Consider the following 15322-nt stretch of genomic DNA (forward strand, 5'->3'; position numbering starts at 1 on the left):
GTGGAGGCGGCAACACCTTGTCGGCCACGTCGAAGAAGGCGCCCACCGGATCGTCCTCCTGCGCGCCACCCGGAGCACAAGGCAGAGGCCGGGGCGGCGCGAGCAACGGGATGGCAGAGGCTGCCGGCACGCGCGAGGAGGACGCCCCGCGGGAGCGGCTGGAGCCCGTTCTAGCCCCAGAGCGGCTCTCCCTTGGGGCGCAGTCGACGCGCCTGTCCTTGGAGGAACCGTGTCTGCGACGCGAGGTTGGGGTGCGACTGCGCGCAGGGGCGGGTGGAGGCGCGGCCGGCTCCTTGCCGCGGCTCCGCCCGAGAAGCGTGTCCTTCCAAGACCGTCGCTGGCCAGCGCCTCGTCGCCGTCGTGGCTGCGCCTGTGGCCCACGGAGGGCATGCCCTTGCAGCCCGAGGACGCCACCTGCGCGGGCGGACGAAGGCGCTGCCCCAGGACTTGCGATGGCCTGCCGTCCTCCACTCCGGCCACCCAGCCCCCCCCCGCGTGCGGGAAGCGCGGGTACGGGCGATCATCGTCGTCGGAGGACGGGAGTCCGCTCTGCCCGGAGTAGGAGGAGCGCGGGGACAGGGGCAAGCACGACCCATACGCCCCAGAAAAAAAACGGCCCATACGGTCAGATATGCTTTCCAAAAATGCTCAAAAACACTTAAAGAATTGCTAAAAAAAAGAGGTATGCTTTCTCAAAAAAAAAGGCCAGGTATGCCATTGACATCGAGTCGGCGACAATCGAAATCCCACCCCTCCACCCCTCCACGTCTCCATCGTCCTGTTTCTTTCTCCCTCTCCCCTCCGAATCCAAAGCTCCAAACTGAACCCCCCACAAAATCTCTCCTCCCAGGTGTCACCGCCGTGCCCTAGAGCTGCCGCCGTGCCGTGCCGTGCCTAGAGGCCACCGCCGACGTCTCAGCCCCCACACCCCCTGCCCCTCTCACGCGCGTCACCGCCACCGCCGTTCCCGTTCTACCTCAGCGCGACCCTGGTGTCTCCGCTCCCGCACGCCGTTCGTCATGCTGGACATTGGGTTTTAAGGTATCAGCCTTTTTTTTCTTCCTGTCCAGCCCCCACGAATTCTGGGTCGGTTGCGCACCATCTAGATCCGCCCCTTAGTGACGGCCGTTACGCATTAATTCCAGTTACCATCGTTAGGTTTCTAGCAGAGCAGCAGGCGAGCTCTGTGCTGTATTATCTCTAGGGTTTATACCCCGATAATTTGTTTTCGTGTGCTTATGCTCTTTCTAATCTAGAGATTATCGTTCTGTAATTGAGGTTCCAGCAAAATATTTAGTGCTGATGTGCCATTTTGAGTTTGCTTGGCAGCTTGGCGTGACTGTCCACATCTGGCTTGCGGAGAAAAGGAATGGAGCACATGGAGAATGAGAGCCACGAGGGGAAAAAGCAGGATGAAGAGGGGCATCATAACAATGAGGTGAGAATGGTAGAACTCAAGTAACAATGATACGAAATGAGTAGCCTCAAAATGTGTAACCGCCTGCCTGATATTTTACTGATGTTCCAACCTTGTAGTTAAAACTTACTAATTCCTGTCCTTCCACAGTGTTACTATCGTCAGTATGTTTCACTATGTTTGTATTCTGTAGAATTTTGGATTACCTCTATATCTTGTGAGTAAATGATTTTAAAAGTTGTGAGGATTGTTATTCAGTAGTGACGATGTATTTGAATTTCATAATATCATTAACCTTTTTATATATGATACTGCAGTACCCCTGTAGTCTAACTTGATTAGGTTTCTCGTGCTTGGCTAACAATAGTTAACAAAAGGTAGGGTACACCCTATGTAGAGCCCACCTTTGAAAGTATTACAGTTGTGTCAGGTTCAAGACAAAGTGATTAAGGGTAGTTGCTTGGCATTATTTGGTGTAAATTCTCTCCTATTGCCTCTTTATTCCCATGTCACCGTGAGCAAGCTGCCCAAATGCCTTTAAGAAGATGCCAAGTGCATTTTAAATCAAGGAAAAATGTTTTGGCAACATCACACCAATTAAATAAATGGCCTTGTGCACTTAGCTTCTTTTCTCTCGCGCATCTTTAAAAGCCTGGGTAGAATTAATCAGTCATTGTATATGTTGCAATCTTCGTACTTCTTCAAGTTCAAAATTTCTGATTTGTTCTAAATGTTGATTGTTTGTAGGTGGTCCGTCTTGAAGAATACAAGAAGCTTATTGACGTAAAGACGGCTCTCCGCCAGAGTAACCTAAACCCTGAGAGGCCTGGTACTTCCATTGTTCTTTGAGTAATGCCTATTTAATGGAAGTTCTAGTGATTTGCTTAGTCTAACCAGGACGAATTGAAATTCACATAGTAAAGTGTTACGTCCTATCTAAACGAAGTTCATAAGATCTTGATGTTGCAGAACTCGGTAGGTAGATGAGTTGGTTCCTACTATGTGCAAGAAAGTTTATTGCGATACTCTTCCTAGGACTAAATCAGTAGCACATTCATTTAGACTTAATTTGCAACTCAGTGATACATATCCATTAAACATGTAGGTGGTAATACTAAAAATAATGAAATGGAGCTTCTTAGAGGCAGGGCAGTGTTTAGAGTTACTCATACATACCCACGCATCCTATAAAAACATGGTTTGGAATGTGAACCATGCTTTGCTTTGGTAGCTACTAGCTAGTTCACACGTGTAGGTTTAGAAATCAAATTGTTTCACAGTTTTCTCGTTGGCTAGCATCCTTGTTAAAGAGCATGGAATTCTCTTGGACCAATCCTTGTTAAAGAGCATGGAATTCTCTTGGACCAAGCATTCATTGATCCCCTATAGCTTATAGTGACACAACTTTCCATGCGGTTGTACAAACAACCTAATGTGCCTGCCTGCTGGAACAGTGTTCATTATGTCTGTTTTTTTCCTCTATCTATTCTTTTCCGGATGTTTTGCTCACCTGAGTCTTGAATGTACAAGTTTCTATCTTGATACATGGAATACATAATTATGACGTGGTCAATCATTCATTTTAGATGCAAGTCACCTGAGAACTCTTGATTCCAGTATTAAGCGCAACACAGCAGTTATCAAGAAGCTCAAAGCGATAAACGATGAACAAAAGGATGGCTTAATGGAAGAATTGAAAAGTGTGAATCTAAGCAAATTTGTCAGTGAAGCAGTTTCTTACATTTGTGAGGCCAAACTTCGTTCTGCTGATATACAAGCTGCTGTTCAGGTATAGTAGTTACAGTACCTCCTAGTCTTGAACTCTTAATGCATTCTTAGGTTCTGTCTCACATCCCTGCTCACCATATTTGATTATATAAACTTTTTACCATGTCTTAAATCAGTTGTTTCTATTGATTACATAATCTCCTGTCCATGAGTGGGTTTGTGCTTGTATGGATGGATGCTCCCACTACCTCAGTCGCGAAATGTGCCCTTAGATCTGTGCGCACTCTGTCACACTACGTTTCTAGTAGGGTGAGAGAATGTGCACAGATCTGAAGGCATTGTTTCATGGTTGAGATAGTGGGAGCAACCACCGATACATGTACAATGGTTTTCCTTATCTGGTAGATATATTCTAAATTTGTTCAGTCTGATTATTTTCCCCCAGTTATTAATGTGTATTTTTACCTATATCTGATTTGCACATCATTGCATATGAACTTTACTTTATTTTTATTTATTGGCATGTAGCCCATGTTACTATTTGCATTATTCCCTTGATCTCCAAATGATTAATAAATTTGACAAAACTCATTTTCTCAAATGTTTTACATGTGTGGATGTGAAATTCATATGATGGAATACTTGTCTGTTAATCTTATTTGTTGCAGATATGCTCGCTACTTCATCAAAGGTACAAGGACTTCTCTCCTTGCCTTATTCAAGGACTGCTGAAAGCCTTCTTTCCAGGGAAAGCTGGAGATGATATAGATCCAGATAAGAACTCAAGGGCCATGAAGAAAAGAAGCACACTGAAGCTTCTTATGGAATTGTATTTTGTTGGAATTGTTGAAGATGCTAGTACTTTCATAAACATTATAAAGGATCTGACGTCGGTGGAACATTTGAAGGACCGTGAAACAACTCAGACAAATTTGACTCTCCTTGCTAGTTTTGCTCGCCAAGGAAAGCATTTTCTTGGATTACAAAAACATGGGCAAGAAGCTTATGATGAGGTCAGCCAAATTTTAGTTTAATTGTGTAGTAGCTGATCATAAAGAAAATGGTAGAGGTGATCTGTCTGTAGTAATTCAGTAATCTTCATTGTGGCCCGGGGTACATTCTTATATATGCAGACATCAAGAAACCCCCCTAAAATGTCGAAAAAAGATATGATACATGTCTCTGTCTTCACAGTAATGGGCAAATCTGCAGGCCCCCAAATGTAACTTTTCGTATAGCGCAATGATGTATGCATATGATAATCTGAATTATTCTGCTGACGTGCCATCATTAGCAACATGTTTACCTTTTCTTAGGCTCATTGATACGTGCAATTAGTTCTTTCAGTGACTGGCTCTGTTCCACAATGAGGTAATTGTACAGTTCTAACCACTTGTTGCTATTCACGGCATTTATTCTATATGCTGCAGTTTTTTATGGGCCTCAATATTACCGATGATCTGAAGACGTTCTTTAAGAAATCCTTGAGCTCTTACTATGATGCCGCAGTTGCAATTCTCCAGTCAGAACATGCGGTATAAAACTTTTCCAACATAATGTTGTTAGGCTAATCTTTTGCTCAATTATTGCTTCAGCATGTTTATTATGCTGCCATTTCATGCATAACATCCACCGTGCAGTCTCTTCGTGCAATGGAGTCTGAAAATGCAAAGATTTTAAATGTCAAAGGGGAACTAAGTGATGAGAATACTGCCTTGTATGAGAAGCTTCGGAAATCTTTCGATCAGTTATTGCGCTGCGTTTCATCGTGAGCTTCCTTATCGAGACATGTACCACCATATTTATTTATCTCTCATGCAGCTGCACAAGTAGTTCACCTTATTCGCTTAATTGAAGTTCCTTTCAATTTTTACTCTTATTTTACTGCTCCTTCATCTTTATCTTCTATTACAAAACTGAAGTTAATGTGTTGGTCATATGGCGAAAGGACCAAGTGTCAAGTATATCTTCATCTTTTATCTTTTATCTTTTACCTACTAATAAAGCACACATTGATTCTGTCGGGTTCACCGTCGCGACGTTATTGCAAAGACACCCTTGTGTTTTTTATTATTAAACCCGCACTCCCTGTTTTAGTGGATCTGGAAAAAACGTTTCGAGGGAAGCAGGGCGGCTGGGTGGATCAAGGTGGTGCTGGTCGCGCGCGCGCGTGGTAGAGGTGGCCGGAGCCGAGGAAGACGGGAGGCGGCTTGGCAGGGGCTGCTCGGCTGCCGGCCATGGCCGCGAAGGTCGGGTTGTGGGCGCACGAAGCCGAGGCGAGGAGGAGAAACAGGGGGCTGAGAAGGGCAGCGGAGCTCCACCGGAATGGAAGTCGGGCGGTGGGTCAGTGCGCGAGCATGAGTAGGCCCCATGGGAGGGGATCGAGGGAGAGAGGGGGATTGGGAGTGGGCGCTGCCCTCTCCTGCGCGTGACGGCGCTCGGGGGGAGATGGGGATCGATCAGAGGCTCTCCCCTGACGCTAGGTTAAGGAGGGGGAGATAGGCCTTGGGTCGGCCCAACTACGAAGCTCACCTCTATTTGGGCTGCTTCTTCCGGCCCAAGGCCCAAGCGAGGCAACATAGCAGCAATTTCGGTTCATCCATTAAATAGCCCCGTATCGATTTTTTACATCAAAATCTACCGATTTATATATGTTAGCACGTGTCTAAATCAACAAGCAGACTAGAAAATCAGTACACAGAGGCAAGATGGGACGTTACGAGGGCAATCGCAAAATGGAAAGATCCATAAAATCGTGCGTGGCGGTGGGCTATCAAAAAAGGAATTAAAGAGGGACTTGCATGTTGGTGGGATTATGGTGGGCAATGAGAGAAAGGAAAGAACCAGTAAATGGGTAAAAGAACCAGTAAATGGTGAAATGGAATTAAAGAGAGGGACTTGCATGAACGGTTGATGGGAGAAAAAGGAAAGACCCATTAAATAGGCAAAGAAATTAAGCCCTGATATTGCGACATGCGTGATGGGGGCCAACAAAAACAGAATTAAATAATGGGGTGGATATTCTGCCTGTTTTCTGACCCCTATATTTTTGTATGAGGGTGATTCTTTAGCTAATTTGCACAATATGTTGTATTTACCTGTTTTTTGAGTGATGTGCTAGCGCTTTTGTTGCTTTTCTAACATATTCCTGGCAAACTTATTAGCACACCATTTGCTCGTTGTATTGGCAAATCTAGCCCCGATGTTAATTCCACTTTATACTATATTTTGTAGCATAGCCTTTCAACATTTGCATTTTATGAGAATATTGTGGACACTTGATCTTTAGTTACATTATTATAGTTTCTAATATGTTGTCATTCATTGCAATCAACAAATACATGGAGAGAGAATAAGCCGTAACACGAGTGGGGTGTTGTGTTCAAATTGAGGACGTGGGTGGCGAATTTTCCTTTGCAAAATTATTTTTGGTGATAAGGATTTTTTTCTCCCGTTGCAACACACGGGCCCTTTTGCTAGTTCACCAAAAAGAAGAACCTATGGTTCGGAATTAGTTAACTAGTAATTTTAGCAGTCAATATAGTGCCTATCACTATCATGGTAGTCTGCAGATGGCTAACAGTCTCTGTTGTTCGGCTGAGCTTTCTCTATATTTTAAACAACAGAAACTGTTGAGGAGAGAATAAATAAACTGTTGCTTCAATTATGTTTTTCACTTTGTTGTTTAGTTTATTGGCATATTTTTGGACCATATACATCTGCTTGCAGAAATCTTGTGAAACATTCAAATATGTTCTCTTGCAGCTTAGCTGAAGCTCTTGATATGCAGCCTCCTGTTATGCCAGATGATGGACATACAACAAGGGTAACTACGGCGTCAGAGTTATCCCCTTCTGGGAAACATTTTTCTGCAGTAGAACCTATCTGGGATGATGAAGACACAAAGGCATTTTATGAGTCTTTGCCTGATCTCAGGTTTCCCTGCGTTTTGATCATATTTTACTTCCGTCTACAGTTTGGAGAACTGCAGTAATTGTACTATGTCATTATTTTGAACCTATGTATATCCTTTTGAGCAGAGTATTCGTGCCTGGTGTACTATTGGGAGAAGCTGAACCAAAGTTGGTAGATCAACATGGAAAGGTTCACGAACAAACTGGTGTAAGAAGGGTCTCTCATACTCACGAAATTTGTGCTGTACAACATAAAGGCTCATTTTGTGGTTGCTTTTGTGTGCTCATCTTTAAAATTACCGTGAGGAACTTGCGAAATTCTGTGTGGTAATGAAACTAAAGCTAGATAAATTATGTTATCCAATGATCACCATTACATCTAATCTCATATGTTTTGCAATTAGACTGACAAAAGTAGCTAGTCAAACACCTAAAAATGGGTCAAGCAAACAAGATTATCATAATAAACAGTGACGCCAAATGGAGCTTACATGATGTTCAATAATATTTGTCTTAATGAACAGAATTATCAAATATTGCCATGTCGAGTTGGTAATTTCTGACTATGTAGCCAGCTCATTCTTTTTATTCTAAATTTTCCATATTTTCTTTTACTTGAAAGTTTGCCCCCGTTTGGTTACTCCCGCATACTTCCTTGTCTTTTTATCACATGCTGCCATCGTCTCCCCCCTACTGTCATGACTTATGCTAATTAACCTTTTAGTGTGGAGTACCTTTTTTTGAGATAGCTGCTAGATTTTTTCTAGGCCATTGCACCTGACCCCACTTTATTTATATCTTCATAAAGTATTTGACCAATCTGTGGCAAATATGCTAAATTTTGTTTTAGGAGCATAAATTGGAACAAGGAGCTGAAGTTCAAAACAATGCTGAAGCTTCTGTCCCTGAGCACCAGTTGGAAGGAAAAACAAATGTTGGATCCAAGAATAGAGAAAAAAAAGATAAAACAGGCAAAGAAATTTCTAAAGAAAAAGAGGCTGATCAAAAAGGAGATATTGAAAGAGAAAAAGTAAGAGTCACAGATGGCGCAAGTTTGGACAACCTGCTTCAGAGGCTGCCAAGGTGTGTGAGCCGAGATCTAATTGACCAATTGACGGTAATAACAAGTTGACAACTGGTCAACTGCATTACATACTTCTGTGCATTTGAGATGGTTCCACCTTATTCTTAAACTCCATTTATTCATTCTTTCAGGTGGAGTTTTGCTATCTGAATTCTAAAGCAAACAGGAAGAAACTTGCACGAGCTTTATTCAATGTTCCAAGGACTTCGTTGGAACTGTTACCTTTCTACTCCCGTTTAGTTGCCACTTTGTCCACATGCATGAAGGATCTCCCAAGTATGCTCTTGTCAATGCTTGAAGAAGAGTTTAACTTTTTGATGAACAAGAAGGTTTGTCTCGTATTCATGTATTTCCTGGTCCTTGTTGTCGATAATACACTGTTTTATTTGACACTTGTAAGAAAAAATGTTTTTGGTTCTTTCAATTTTTTTACCGCTCCATTGTTCTGTGGTGACATATGTAATTCAAATTCAGTATAACTAACAGGGTTATCTACTTTGCAGCACTAATTATTGTTCTCTGTTATATTCCTCCTTTCAGGATCAGATCAAAATCGAAACAAAAATTAGAAATATTAGATTTATTGGGGAATTGTGCAAATTCAATATTGCTCCATCAGGCCTTGTTTTTAGTTGTTTGAAGGTAAGCAAATCAAATAAATCCAGTTACGGAATTAGTGCTTTCCTGTTTATTATGCTTCTGTTGAGTTTTTAAATTCCCTGTGTTCTTGTTTAACTACCTTTTGGATGGTACAGAATAGTTCTGTTCCACGTGGAATAATAATTAGCGCACTAAATGTGGTAGGCAGGACAAAGGTTAACTAGATAGGCTGGGAAACATAGTTAGCTATGTATGTTCCAAATCACTGATACAAGTGGATGTGTCATGCTGTGATCACGTGGGTAATTTCTGACCACATGGAAAGGCATGGCATTTCCTGCGGATGAAGGTTTCAGACCACACTATTGATTTTGTCTTTCTCCGATGAAAAATTCTCGCCTGTCTGTTTTCTTCTGGTAAGACCATATCCCAACTTTCCACTTTTGTTGCGAGCTAGCTGGGAGCTTGTGCTCAGCTGGCAACTATTAGACCTTTTCTGTGTGCGAGGTCCAAGCTGCACGCTCATTTGTGCTTATTAACTTTTATCCTTTTAGTTGCCAAAGCATTACACCCTACTCAATTGCGCAAATCCTCTCACTTGTGAAGGACTGGAGAGACCCTAGGCATTGAAGGGTTTTGCGGAACGCGCCCTTCATTATTCTTATTTAAAGTTGACAAGTCGAAGGTGCTGTAATCCGGCTGAGTCGCCACTATGCAGAATGATGTCTTTGCCCAATGTGACCCTATCCCCTGGCCGGTTGCCCCTTCACATCCTTATCTGGTATTGATGCACAGCTGGCTGCTGCTATGCTGAATGCGCCTTTGACAAATGCCCCAACTTCATTATCTCTTTTGTAAAGTTGATGGGCTGAAGGTGCCATGATCCGACGCGGCAGATAGCCATAGCTACGCTGAATGCCCCTCACTTCATGATCTTTATTTAGAAGTTGGCAGCATGACTAGCGTGCATACATCCATACAAAATGGATATAATTTATCATATTGCAAGCTTGCAACACCACAAATCAATCAATTTGCAACTGCCAACTTAATTTGGTCATTGTGATCATTTGCATTTTCAGGCTTGCCTAGATGATTTTAGCCATCATAACATTGATGTGGCCTGCAATCTTCTTGAGACCTGCGGGCGCTTTCTTTATCTCTCACAAGGAACTACAGTTCGCATGTCAAACATGCTGGAAATACTGAGGAGGTTGAAAAATGTGAAGAATTTGGATCCACACCACAGCACACTTGTAGAGAACGCCTATTACTTATGCAAACCACCAGAAAGATCTGCCAGAGTCTCTAAAGTCCGGCCACCTCTGCATCAGGTAAGTCTTTTTATCTTTTTCTGTTCTTTCTGGTATTTTCAGACTTATGTGTGCATAAATTGTTACATTGAAGAACTAATATTGTCTTTCTATGCATGCAGTACATAAGGAAGCTGCTTTTCTCAGATCTTGATAAAACAAGTGTTCAGCATGTTCTTCGTCAGTTACGCAAGTTACCTTGGGCTGAGTGTGAGGAGTACCTGGTGAAATGTTTTCTCAAGGTTCACAAGGGAAAATATAGCCAAGTTCATCTGATTGCTCTTCTAACTGCTGGTCTTAGTCACTATCATGATGATTTTCATGTGGCTGTGGTAGATGAGGTGAGTTACCTTGCTGAAACAGATGGTTTGGAAAAACTTTGGCTGAGACGGTAAACCATTGCATGAGAAGTCGGTAGCAGAATTCATTTCACATTTCACATAAAAATATTATATATGGCCTGTAAAGTTGTACCATGAATAGTGGACCAGTTTTCCAGCCTATCATGTGCACTCGTATAGTCGTATGTCTATCTCCGTTCTCTCTTTACGTTCTCTGTGTTTGGTGCTCAACTTTGTTTCTTCTTTCTTTCCTTGAGCTCTGACTGTTCTTTAAAAAATGCTTAGCAAGTGTATTCCATATTTTCGTATATTTTTGTATTTGAGATTTATTTTGTCTTTTTAGTTGAGATTACTAGCATGTTGTTATTTTGTAGAGCATTATAAAAATCTTGTATTACGCATATGTAACAGTAACATAGTATATCAAGGAACAAAGTTTGATCCCCTTTATTTAATGACACTTTGATTATAAAAGGATTAGCTGATGTAGTGGTTTCCTTGTATCTGGATTCAGGTTCTAGAAGAGATTAGAGTTGGACTTGAGCTGAATGACTATGCAATGCAACAGCGACAACTTGCCCACATGCGATTCCTTGGGGAGCTGTATAACTACGAGCATATTGATTCATCAGTTATATTTGACACATTGTACCTTATTACTGTATTTGGTCATGGAACACTGGAAGTGAGTAAACACATCCAAACTTACTAGCTATCTTTACTTTGTTTTCTTTATATTGTTATTTCAGCAATCCATTTTCTAGCTTATACAGTGCGAAGTTTTTCCAATTTAGTATGTCTTAAAGAAACACATGCTCTTATAAATATGATAATGTTCTTGATAACTAGAGTACCTTTTACCGTGCTATTCTTCAACTTATTTTTATTCTTAAATTCATTGTTTAACGTGCTTGGTATGCATAATTATTCATTCGAACTGTATGCCTTATGAATCTCCCCCAAAAAAGGTTTGCATCTCTTTTCTGCGATCCTGGATAAGTATGCTGCAAACGTAAAGAAGTTACTAGATTCTCATTCTTTCTCTCTAATGCCTTGCGCATGCTTAATCATCTATTCTAAAGGAATCAATGTAATTTGTCACATAAGTGAATTTATCCTTTGGATTAATCCTGTGCAGCAAGATCTGCTTGATCCCCCAGAAGATTTCTTTAGGATAAGGATGATTGTTACACTTCTCCAGACGTGTGGTCACTATTTTGATAGAGGCTCTTCAAAAAGAAAGCTTGACAGATTTTTGCTACATTTTCAAAGATATATTCTGAACAAAGGGCCATTGCCACTTGATGTTGAGTTTGATGTGCAGGTAATGTTGTTCTAAACACCAGCAACTTACTAGATGTTGCATTTTTAAAGCATAAATGCATGTCGAGTCTTCATTGTACTCCATCCGTTCCTAAATATATGTCTTTTTTAGAGATTTCAATATGGACTACATACGGAGCAAAATGAGTGAATCTACACTCTAAATATGTCTATATACATCTGTATGTAGTTTCTATTGGAATCTCTAAAAAGACTTATATTTAGGAACGGAGGGAATATATGTAAGCATATGGTTATGATACAATGTAAGTGGAGAAGAACTGTTATGATACATCAAGTTGAATGTCCAGTGCAAGGTGAGCCAATACAGTTCTGCTTGTTTTGTCTCTTTTCTGGACATCATAGCTATCAGGCTGTGACTTGAGAGATAGAGAAATTATCTGGATATAGTTGGTAGTGACATTTCAACATTTTGACCTGCAATGTTGAGTGGGTTGGCTTCAAACTTAGTATGGAAGCAAGGGGTACTTTGTCTGTCACCAATATGCAAAATATCTAGAGAGATATGTGCATTTAGGAATGCCAAATGCGTATAAGTAACTGGATATTCTCGATTTTGTATTATCCAATTCATAATAATACGTTGTTGACAAAAGTCAGTCAGCAACTTAGCGTCGACTGTAACTTATGGCACACTGTTATTATTGTTTTAGATATCCTGTGCACTATGTTGGAGGACATGGAACTGTTTACTTCTTAGACCGGTTTATTGTGCTTAGTCTTTTACTTCCATGTTGAACTGCTTTAATTTGGTTAGCAAATTGTGCAGTACTCAAATAGCATGCTAGACCACAGTATATGTGATTATCCTTCTATAGATTAACTGATTAAGAGATGTCTCTAAAGTGAGTATAGCTCCTAATTTACTTTACAACTGGTGCAGGACATGTTTGCTGAGCTACGGCCTAACATGACTAGGTATTCATCTCCAGAACTGTTGGCTTCTGCTCTGGCTGAGCTTGAAGAAAATGAGAAGACGAAACAATCCGAAAGTGCTGCTTCTGATGTCAGCTGCAAGAGCTCAGCAAACAGGCCTGACAAAAATGGCAGGGGCCACGAAGAAGTAGCAGACAGTGAAAGCTACTCAGGTAGCAGAAGCATCTATCGCGATGGAAGTGAAGATGGAGATTCTCTGTACGAAGAAAACTCAGATGGCAGGTCAGGGAATGGGGTTGTAGATGACGATGACACCAGGCCTTCTGGTTCTGATGAAGAAGAAAGGGTCCAGGTTAGACATAAGGTGGTGCAAGTTGACCCTAAGGAGCAGGAAGACTTTGATCGGGAGCTGAGGGCCCTTCTACAGGAAAGCTTGGAGTCGCGCAAGTTGGAGCCACGGGTGAAATCCACTTTGAATATGACTGTACCGATGAAAATCGTTGAGGGGTCAAAGGACTCGAGAGCCACTGAAAGAGAGAGTGGAGAAGAGCTTACAGCTGAGGAAAGTGGTAATGCTGGGGGCGGTAGTGAGGTCAAGGTGTGCGTCAGGGTGCTTGTGAAGAAAGGGCACAAGCAGCAGACAAGGCAAATGCTCATTCCTGGGGACTGCTCACTCGTTCAGAGCACAAAGCAGCAAGAGGCGGCTCTGCTCGAGGAGAAGCAAAACATCAAGCAGAAAATCCTGGAATACAACGAGAGGGAGGAGGAAGAATTCAACGCATCATCATTCCAAACTGGGTTCTGGGGTCAAGGAGGAAGCAGCGCAGGCGGCAGTATCGGCTCGGCCGGTCGTGGTTCATGGGACGGTTCAAACAGAGGCGGTCGCGGCCGGCAGCGGTACTACATCGCCGGCGGGATCTATCATGGCTATGGCAGGGGAAGGTGACCTTCTGCCTCGTGGTGCTAACTAAAATCGCGGTTTAATTCACCGCTGCCTTGCGAAATGGAAACCCAAATGATGAACTAACGTAATTTTGGAAGTGGCCTAAGGTGCTGTACTCTGCTGGGCAAATAGCCCCCATGTTTACAGTCACTTGTAAGTGGGTTTCGTCCCCGGTAACAGGTTTAGGATGGCACTTTTTTTCTTTCGACTGGTTTAGGCGGTTTCTCTTGTACATAAGATGTTCTTGGTCACTCTTCCCTCAAAAAAAAAAACTTGCCTCAAATAAAAGATGTTCTAAGTCTTCTTTGTATTTTGTGTTAAATTTTGATTAAAGATTCAACTAACAAAATATTAATGCATGTCATCAAAATTTATATTGTTGGATTTGTATTTAAATGCAGTTTCCAATTATATTATTTTTATGACATGCATTAATATTTTATTAGTTAAATTTAAGATCAAAATTTGACATAGAATATGAAGGGGACTAATAAACCAGGAGGGGGGTAGTATCTCAGAAGATGAAGAATAGCTTCCTTCCTTGAGTTCCCCAAAAGGTCTGCAGCCTTGTTAAAAAAAATGTCTGCAGCTGCAAACGGTAGAATCTGAGCACGAGGATGACAGTCCACTCCGATCTACTCTACCACCCACCTTTTATCAGTGCATTGTTACTCGCTTGAGCTGTTCCCGTCCTCGGTGCCTCATGCATGATTTAAAGGCTGGACCACAGCCTTCCCCCTTCTCCGCGCCATGATTAAGGCTCTGACCCAGCACGCGCTTGTGCATATCTGCCATGAGCATCCATCGAGCTTTCCACTCAACAATTACGAGGGGGGCACACCGCGGGCACGAGCCCCCTATGCGGAGCGGAGCTAGCCCAATTGGATCGCCCGGCAGTGGTGGTGCCAAGGCCACCACTAGGGCGCGCCCGACCGACGTTGCGTCAAACGGCTGTGCAGCCACAGGGAAGCGCATCTCGCATGCGAATCCATCATCCATGGATCGCTCGCGGCTCGGCCCCCCTGCTCTGATCCGCTCCCCCCTCGGGCCACAGTACAGAATCCATATCTTCACTCCTCCTTTTACGCTGGATATGGGCATCCATCACAGTACGGCCACCCGCTCCCCGCACAGTTACACACGACACACGAGTAGCATCCTACTACTGCATGTGGAGGCGGACCCACGCAATGCGAGTAAAGCATATGTGCGCGAGTGACTCATCGGGCAGCCATATAACCTCGCCGGCATTGGCGAGCAGGGCGCGGGTCAGCCGGGGGCAAAGGCTGGCCATCCATAGTTGCGGGAGCACTAGGGGGAGACGGGGGGAGAAATAGTATCCGGGCGGCCTTTGGAATCTCGGGCGAGGAGTGGATTCTGTCACGGTGTCACCCGCCTTTCTTTCTTTCTTTCCCCAAGGAATCTGATGTGCGTCCGCCCTGGCCCGGCCCTGTGTGGGGGGTGGAGCCTGGCTTTTCGAGGGTTTTGACTCTTGGGGTGGAAGGAAGGGAGGGATCTGCGAGAGCGGCGTTTGTTTGCTAGACTAGATTCTGCGTCGCGTTGCCAACCAAGTTGGTTACCTCTTTTAGAGTGGCGCGAATAAACTGAGTGCTTCCTGCTGCTGCCTACGAGCTTGCTTTAGGCCCCCCTCCTCTGGTGCTCTCTCTCTTTTCACTACGGCTTGTTCCTCTTGATCCTAGTTGGATAAAGCCGCCACGTCCACGTCCGTGCGCACACATAATATCTAACCCTCCTCTCCCTC

At 43.1% G+C, this 15322-nt stretch overlaps 1 protein-coding gene across 1 annotated transcript; it reads left to right on the forward strand.

Moving 5' to 3' along the window:
• The first annotated feature begins 756 nt into the window (after positions 1 to 756).
• LOC125539109 (regulator of nonsense transcripts UPF2) lies at positions 757 to 13864 on the forward strand. Its single transcript, XM_048702472.1, has 17 exons — positions 757 to 1041; positions 1330 to 1438; positions 2165 to 2246; positions 3004 to 3206; positions 3814 to 4158; positions 4576 to 4680; positions 4786 to 4913; positions 6911 to 7081; positions 7186 to 7267; positions 7910 to 8176; positions 8275 to 8472; positions 8684 to 8785; positions 9826 to 10077; positions 10179 to 10397; positions 10912 to 11082; positions 11536 to 11721; positions 12625 to 13864. Exons 2-17 carry the CDS (start codon positions 1370 to 1372, stop codon positions 13561 to 13563), a joined length of 3519 nt encoding a protein of 1172 aa, XP_048558429.1. The 5' UTR covers positions 757 to 1041; positions 1330 to 1369; the 3' UTR covers positions 13564 to 13864.
• The last annotated feature ends 1458 nt before the right edge of the window (positions 13865 to 15322 follow it).

Source organism: Triticum urartu, chromosome 2 (assembly GCF_003073215.2).
Source record: "Triticum urartu cultivar G1812 chromosome 2, Tu2.1, whole genome shotgun sequence".
NCBI lineage: Eukaryota > Viridiplantae > Streptophyta > Magnoliopsida > Poales > Poaceae > Triticum > Triticum urartu.

Coding starts and splice junctions, on each gene's coding strand:
- LOC125539109 (XM_048702472.1), top strand. CDS start 1,370: ATGGAGCACATGGAGAATGAGAGCCACGAGGGGAAAAAGCAGGATGAA. Junction 4,914..6,910: donor TTATTGCGCTGCGTTTCATC/GTGAGCTTCCTT, acceptor GTTCTCTTGCAG/CTTAGCTGAAGCTCTTGATA. Junction 11,083..11,535: donor TTGGTCATGGAACACTGGAA/GTGAGTAAACAC, acceptor AATCCTGTGCAG/CAAGATCTGCTTGATCCCCC.